An 8,846-nucleotide genomic window follows, 5' to 3' on the forward strand; every position below is an offset into this window, starting at 1 on the left:
ATATATATATATATATATATATATATATATATAATAATATTAATTAGTGGAATCGTACCCTCTCTATTTTTCTTTCAGGACGTTAATAGGAAAAAATAATAATATCGATTCGTGAAAAAGAAAACAACATCACTTTGTAATAACTTTGAAAATAACGATAATAAATGGAATTCAAAGTAACGATTAATTAGTTCAATCAGTTCATCTATAATAAGATGGACATATCTTGACCATTGCATGTTTGCTTAACTACCAAATATGGGGTACGTAATATAAATTATCAAAAAATAAGATCACTACAATTGATTTTGGAGATTCTTCTCCTTATTTTTAATTGCGTTCTTTTAAATAAATAACCTTATTGTTGTTTTGATTAAAAAAAAAGGAAAAATACATAAAAAACTCCTGAACTTGGCACGAAAACTTACTTTAGTACTTAAATTACACGGGTGTTTATATACCCCATAAGCATCTTTTAAGTGATTTTTTTCAACCCTCCCATCACCAGCCCAGTTGAAGGTTGAGTATTGTTGAGACACACGCGTTTTCATTCGTCCACGTGTACATTAACAAAATTCCTAATTAATTGCTTAAATCTCCATAATAATTGTTTTTTTAAAATATTGCGCCAAAAATTAAACCCATCAATGAATTTACTCCTCAATATACAAACTATAATTCAAATTTCAATTGCAATTTCAGTTTAGTTATACGATACCACCTTCCTCAAATATCTAAAAAATTATTTGCATAAAAATGAAAAATTATTAATGAATTGGGCGAAATCTCCATAGTTAATCTTTTGCCAATAATATCTTTGATTTTTTTTAATGGAAGTCAACTTCATTCTGATAACGCTTTAAACTGATATGTCTAATAATCTTCTTTGATGTCAAAAATGGTGGGTGAATCAAACACCAAAAAAATTGTAAAAAAAAGAAGAAATGATTAAAAATAGAAAAGAAAAGAAGAAGAAGAAATGTGTAAGAAGTTATATTTGGAAGTAAATGTTTACTTGAACTAAATGAAAAGAATAAAAAGAGAAAAGAGTTATGAGAAGAGAAAAAAAAATAGAAGAAGAAGATGCAGAAAAAGAAATATAGAGAGAAAAAGTTAATTCAAAATAAAATAATTTAAAAATTAGTAAAATAAGTTATTAAGTATGTTATCCAATAAAAAGAAGGCATGTGTCAGTTTTTTGGTGTCTTTTCCTTTCTCCCACGCTTATGAAAAGTTGGTGATACAAATTTTGCCACGCCACTCTCTAAGGGGTAATTAAATTAAATTCAAATTAAATTAGGGGGTATATAAACACCCGTGTAATTTAAGTATTAAAGTAAATTTTCGTGCCAAATTCAGGGGGGATTTTATGTCTTTTCCCTAAAAAAAAACAAACACATTAGCATATGCATTTCTTGCACTTCTTTTTCATCTTCAAAATCTAACCTTCAATGAAAAAGTTGATGATATAACATGTCAACTTATGAAATTATTTAATACTTTTTTTATTCGCGGTCCAAGTTGGGCCAGTCTAGTTCCACTAGGCTATCTCTCTTCTTTGATTTAGGTAGTTCAAAATCAACATGTGTACCAATATAGAGCAACTTTCACATATAACAAACACAAAATTTATATTTGTATGCTATAGCAAAGTTTGCATAATTGCGCTCCATAGCAAACATATATATGTATAATTCACTATACATATACAAAAAACAGTTGTATAATTCGCTATACATATACAAAGAAAGCAGTTTGTATACAAAAGAGCAATTGTATAATCTGTGTATGTATAAAACGAGAAAGAGAGAAAGGCAAAAAAATTGGGCAGGAAAATATTTGTATTATATAATTATAAGTGTATAGGACAAAGATATATGTATTTGCATGTGTATATACAATTTTCTCTCGCTTTATACAAACAGAAGTGCAATTTATACATTTCGTTTCTATTTGTATAAAGTGAGAGAGGCGAGTGAGCGAGCGAGATCTGGGAGAGGGGAGAGAGGGGAACGAAAATATATGTATATATACAATTTTCTCTCGTTTTATACAAACACAAACGCATTTTATACATTTGCGTTTTTGTATAAAGTGAGAGAGGCGAGCAAGACTGCCACCAAACGAGAGTAGCGAGCGAGATTCCACCAGGGAGAGTGGCGAAAATAGCAATAGTTTGTTATAGGGTACAATTAAATCAAAGTATATTTATAGCATTTAATTTGAATTAATAGTTTGCTATTATATACAATTTTTCCACCAATATATAGACAATCTTCTCTATATATACAATTAATGTTTTATCGAGAGGGCCCATGAGGTCAGTGACGGATTCAGAATTTTCGTTCAGGTGATTCGAAAAAAAAAAGTATAAATGTATATATAAGCCAACAAAACAAAGTTTCAAGGAAGTAGTAGTATATAGTTTTAGTGGCGGGATTTTTTTGGGTTTAAAATCACACTTTTAGCATGTTTTATAAAATAAAAAACTAAAAAAATGTGAAAAACGGAACTGAAATTTAAAAATAAAAAAATAAAAACTGAAACTAAAAAATAAAAAAATAAAACGCTAACACAAGGATTTGAACCCTTGACTGACATAAAGGTTAGTTTCAAGGGGACCTACCGCTGGACTATTAGTTTCTCCTTGTCATTAAAGGGGTTCAAAATACATATATCTATATAAATACAGAAGATTACCTTATATATACAGTGTAATTTTTTGCCTAGGGGGTTCGGGTGAACCCCTGGAACCCACGTGGGTCCGCCCTGCATGAGGCCATGACAACCACGTAGGTACGCCCCTAAACATAAATGTTAGAATTAAGATCACATAAAAACACTCACCAATAATAAGAAAGAACGAGAGTTTTCATTTTCAAATCACACAATCATAGTAATTTCTTTTATGTACTTAACTTTCATCAACTTCAATCTTCATAATCATATTTGAAAGTCACTCAACTTATTTAAGTATTAATTTTTTAAATAAAATTTATTGACATAATTTTTTTTTATATAAAACTAAAACTTTTGAAAATAAAAAGATATTTATTTAAATTATTTAATGACTCGTCTATGTTAAAAAAAATCTTGATGTAATTTAACTATATATGTAGAAATAAGCATTACAATTTACAAGTATCACATGGACTAAAGTCGAAAATTTGTCAATAAGTAAACTTACTTTACTTTTTGAGAATGACAAAACGACATGAATGTACATTCAAAACGACGTTTGGGAATGAAAAAAAAAACTGTTGCCTCGTTTTTCCATTTTAGGCAAAAAAGGAAGCCAGAACCCTCTTCTTCTCCTTCTATCTCTCCTTGCCAATTCTGGAACTCCATTTTTGAAAATCCCACTTTTCTCCCTCAAATCCCCAAAACCCCCTAATTATTCGAAACCCTAGGCATTTCTCTTCTCCCCATCGCACATTACACAACACAATCATCACCTACACAAACCTCTATGTATATACACATTTGATGATTTGATCCAACCAGAACAATTTTACGATTTTGCCCCGCCGGAAAATGGCGTCAACGAAGCTGATGGCTTCATCGGCCTCGCGAAATTCCGATCGAAGGACATCGTCGGCTGCCTCGTCGTCTTCATCCTCTACGATACCGAATGATTTGCACAATCAGCAGTATTCGAATAACGGGAGTAATAATAGTAGTAATTTGGAGGCGACTTCCATGACGGTTGATGGAATTTTCCGTAATGTGTATGGGGAAGGTCAGGGGACGGAGACTAATACTTTGTTGAATGCAAATATTACGTTACTTGATGCTGTTGGAGCGATAACGCCGATCAGTGATTCCGAGACAGCGACGGTGAGTGGGGTACCTTTGGTTAGGAGGACGGTGGATGATGTGTGGAGGGAAATTGTGGAGGGGAAGAGGGAGCAGAGAAGAGCGGAAGTTGCCGGCTGTAAGGAGGAGGCAGTGGATGAAATCATGACGCTGGAGGATTTTCTGGTGAAAGCTGGAGCAGTTGAGGAGGAGGCACTGGCTGGGCAGGGGCCAGTGCAAGGTGAGGTGAAGGTTGAACTAGGAACTGAGAGGTTGAGTGGTGGAATTTTTGCATTTGATTCCCCATACATGGCCACACCGCAGCAGAGCGTGCAAGGATATGGAAATGGAATGGATGTGATTGGAGGTGGGAGAGGGAAGAGGAAAACCATTTTGGAACCTTTAGATAAGGCGACTCTGCAGAGGCAGCGGAGGATGATTAAGAACAGAGAGTCAGCTGCCCGGTCTAGAGAGCGGAAACAGGTAAATGTATTGTTTGCTAATTGAAGTGATCAGTCTTAATCTTTTCATCTATTTAGCTTTTTGATTGTGCGAGCTGAATTTGGATTTTTGTTTATGGATATAGGCTTATCAAGTGGAACTTGAGTCAATAGCAGTTAGATTAGAGGAGGAGAATGAACAGCTGTTGAAAGAGAAGGTAATGCATTTTAATATTTTCCGGCAGTTAGGCCTATGTCTAAATTTAAGATGACAATTGAATTACTTGCATAAAGGTATATGGAAAAATACCTGTTTGCATTGCTTGTTCTGGGACTCTGAATTCATTCAGGGGTCGTTTGGTTGGGAACTAGTTATCCTAGGATTAACTATCTTGGGGTTAGTTATCCTGGGATAACGTATCCCACCATGTATATGGGATAACTTATCCCATCACTATGCTATAAATGGTGGGATAAGTTATCCCAAACATGTCAACCAAACAAGACATCTAAATTTTATCCCAGGAATATTTATGCTTATCCCTCACACCAAACGAGCCCTCAGAGAATGAAGGTTTAATGCTAATTCAATTGGTTAGGTATATCATATATCAGCTTCATAGCATAGCGAATAAGAATTAGTCATTTGTCTACTGCCACATCTGTTATATATTTTAAAGACAACACACCAATAGTCTAATTTTGCAGCTGCAAGTTTCGATTTTTTCTATAATTTTTCAAATTTGTATGTGTCGTCTCCATAGGCTCACTGAATCACTTTCTTTTAGATCTAATAAAAGCGCATTAACAATGAAATAGGTGAACAAGGAGAATGGTTGAGGAGGGGAAAGTCTTCCTTATGTGAACTTGATGAAAATCAATCTTCATGACTTTTGGTAAAAAAAAGATGAGCACTTTATTATAAAAACATTCCCAAGTAAAAAGAAAAATTGAGAGTGGGATTCTCCAGTAGTGCTGCAGGTGCAGGATGCTACTTCTAAGAGGATGATATAGTGATATTTTGTTTCATCTATTCCAAAGATTTTAGTTCAAAGTATGATCTTTCTGATGGACTATATCCTACCATCTGGATTGTCGTGCTTATCAATCATTTACAAGTACTTATTGTGGCAAATTGTTGGTTACAGTTCTCGAAGGGAATTGAGTATTATTATTTGCAAAAAACAAAAAAAAAAACCATATTTTTTGTCTTGTGTTCTCGATGGCTGTATGTCATAGTAAAAACACGCTTTTATGTTAGGATGTTCTATATAAACTTGTAAGTCATATGAAATGGTGGCAAAGGAAATGTCATAATTTCTATTTAAGGGTCGTTTCACGAACTAGTTATGTAGGGACTACAATACAAGGATCGTAATGCGACAATTAATATGTAGAGCTTGTTATGGGATGAATAATGCAGGGATTTTCCTACAATGAATAATACAATTATACTGGAATTGTCTTATTTAGGACATTTTTGTCTTTAGATACTTCTTATACAGGTGTTGGTAATACACATACTCTCGTTCTACATTCTATTCACATATATAAGTTATGGCAATATTAATAATACAATATTTAATGCCGGAAACCAATTTAGGCTATGCAAAGTTTATCATAAATCAAACCTTGTTTGTTTGGATGGTTGTTATGTATTGTTTCATAATGTGTCATTATATTATACTCCATAGTTTTAATGAATACAACATTTGGATAGATTGTATTGTTTTCCATCATTACATATATCACACATCAACAATTTGAAGGATAAACCTACAAGAGAAGTAGGGGATATGGTAGAACTACTATAAAAAGGTATGGTAAAGGATAAAATAGTATTATTAAATTATAGATTTGGTGTGATCATGTCGTTACCCTTTTTTTCTCTCATTTTGTCTTTACTTATAATTTAATAATACTATTTTTTTTTTATTCTCAAAAAAAATAGTATTATTAAATTATAAGTAAAGACAAAATGAGAGAAAAAAAGGGTAACGACGTGATCACACCAAATCTATCGTTTCACAAAAGGGAACTTTTCATCATTACCTATGATGGATTTAACGATACGATACAATAAAATTTAAGTAACAATCAAAACAAACATTGTATCTAAACTAACAATACAATATAGTACAACATGTAACAACCATCCAAAACAATCTGTGAGTTATTCAGAGATTACCTTGGTAATGCAAACTTTTATGTTGCAAATGGAACATTGTACTATAAATCATATGTAATTTTGTACGGGAATTATTTTTCGTTCTGCAGCCCATTAAAAAAACTCTTACTTGATTATGAGCGCTTCCAAAGATATATGAAAGGACCAATATATGCAAATGGAATATTGGTATGACTGTAAAAATACTTTGGGAAATATTGATGTATTGGTGATCTTGAAGTGGAGGTTCAATGATGGTCTTCTGTTCTTCTTGGACTGCCTAAAAAAACTATTTGCTTATAATATTTTTGAGGATAGTTAGCCTTCTGTAAAATGGTATGACTTATGAGCATCAAATATTACATCCTATTCTGTTGTTAGTTGGATAGTAGCTGAAAGCATATAATCTTATACTGTTTGTTTTCATATGGTGAGCAGTCTCATGAAAATTAAAGTTGCTTTCTTTGGATTTAAAAAAAAAACATTTTTAGACTAGATAGAAGTAATGGGTGATTTCCTTGTAAACATGGTTGGGTTTACCTTAGGTCAAGCAGTGTCACGTGACACTGCTTGGTTGGAAAAATTTACTAAATATATATATAATAAAAGCCAAAACAAAAATAGAGGATAAATTGAGTAAAATGACACTGCTTGACACAAAGAGCCACACAACTCATTTTGTCAGGGCCTTAGTTTTCAACAAAGGTGTCACTAGTTCTAATCTTGGTGGCCTGATGTAGTGTTTAAAGTTTTTGCGCTTCAATCTACAAAGTGATACATGTCCAGATTCGAACCTTTGACCTCTTGGTAGTTAACAAAATGTTGAACCAATTACTCCAGAGTTGCATCAAGAAACTTTAGCGTATTTTATGTATTGAGAAAGATGTTGCTTCTTCCCTGATTTGTTGTGTTGCTGTATGTTTTCTCTTTTCTTCTTTCCTTTCATCTTCTTTCTTTCCAATGATATTGATTTAAGAATGATTTGTGGAATTAAATGAACTATTTAGTGATAGTTTGATGCCCTATATAAAAGTGTTTGGTACTATTTTGAATACAGTTAAGAAAACGAAAAAACTCATCGAGAAGAGGTATTAATATACATGAGTTGCCTTTTATATATAATTTGTTCCTATTTAATATGTTGTTACATTATTTTATTTACTTGTTCTCATTTTAAAATGTGACACCGCTTACGAAAAATCTTGCGTACGCCACTGCTTATAAGGGTAATTATTTACTGATGCATTAAGTAACCATTGCTTCTTCATGGTCCTTGACTAGGCATTTTGGGGGGGGGGGGGATGTGCTTGGTGATGAGGTCGAACTTATCTTAGCTAGAAAAGGGTTGACTGTAACATTTGACAATCGAGTTTGAGCAGTACTGTAACATTTTGAAAGCACTTAATATTTCCACTATGTGTTTGTCTGCTTTTCCGTATGTAATTCTTTTGTTGATTTGATTCTTTGAGTAACACAAGTACTTCTCTGCAATTTTCAGGAAGAGCGAACCAGAGCACATTATAAGCAGGTAACTTTTGTTGCTATTCTATTCCCTATTTGTTGCTGTTGTATGGTTCATTGATTTTTCTTATGTCAAGCACTTTGATTGGAGAATTTTTTGCAAAGATTCATCCGCACGATCCCTTTGTTTCTAGCCATATATCACGTAATTCATATCAATGCCAGCAAAAATATCTGAATGGTCAAAGAACTGCTAGGTTGATACTTGAAATAATGAGGAAGTCTAGATCAATGGAAAGCAGTGTTTCGGACGGCGAGAGGCGACAAAAGGCGACAAGGGCCTGCCTCGCCACGCGGCGAGGCGATCGCCTTTTTGAATCAAGGCGCCAATTAATACCAAAAATTAAAAATATTTAATTGCATATATAAATATCCAAAATCTCAATAGCAATAACATATATTAGCAAATATTTCAATTCAAAAACAAAAAGTAGATACTAAAAGTCTAGAACTTGAAAGACCCAATAATTCAAAAGATTATACTAGAACTCTAAAAATCTATTCTTCTTCAAAACTATCCAACTCTTGAAGATCAACATCCTCTACATCATTATATTGCTCCTCATCTTCTTCCTCCTCGTAGTCTTCATCAATTAGTGTCCGAGTCCTACTTGAAGTTGAACTTGTAGATGAAGTTTCTACTCCTTTGCCCTTGTCAAGTGCTCTTGATCTTGAAGAAAGTCCCCTAAGATGATAGATACTCTCATCAGCTCCAATTGCCGTAGCAACACTACCCCAAGTAAGATCATCATCCTCATATACTAGTTCATCTTCTTGATCTTCGGGGCATCCAACTAACCATTCATTTGAATCATCAATGTTATCCAAGCGAATTGGATCAATGAGATCACGAGCATCATAACGACGTTTCAATGTTCTATTGTACTTAATGTACACTAGATCATTGAGACGCGATAGTGCAA

General features: G+C 33.2%; 1 protein-coding gene across 2 annotated transcripts in view; it reads left to right on the forward strand.

The window, feature by feature from the left end:
- Positions 1 to 3,268: 3,268 nt before the first annotated feature.
- Positions 3,269 to 8,846, forward strand: part of LOC102585425 (G-box-binding factor 4-like) — a 13,930-nt gene continuing 8,352 nt past the window's right edge. The window contains exons 1-3 of one of the 2 annotated variants that reach the window (XM_015314571.1): positions 3,269 to 4,278; positions 4,382 to 4,453; positions 5,055 to 5,680. In XM_015314571.1, the coding sequence (XP_015170057.1) occupies positions 3,535 to 4,278; positions 4,382 to 4,453; positions 5,055 to 5,075 (837 nt within the window). In that variant the 5' untranslated portion in view covers positions 3,269 to 3,534 and the 3' untranslated portion in view covers positions 5,076 to 5,680. Of the gene's footprint in view, positions 4,279 to 4,381; positions 4,454 to 5,054; positions 5,681 to 7,900; positions 7,931 to 8,846 lie in introns of those variants that run through there. The other variant, XM_006359747.2, reaches the window with a different exon arrangement.

The sequence above is a fragment of the Solanum tuberosum genome, unplaced genomic scaffold (assembly GCF_000226075.1).
Source record: "Solanum tuberosum cultivar DM 1-3 516 R44 unplaced genomic scaffold, SolTub_3.0 scf00294, whole genome shotgun sequence".
Taxonomy (NCBI): Eukaryota; Viridiplantae; Streptophyta; class Magnoliopsida; order Solanales; family Solanaceae; genus Solanum; species Solanum tuberosum.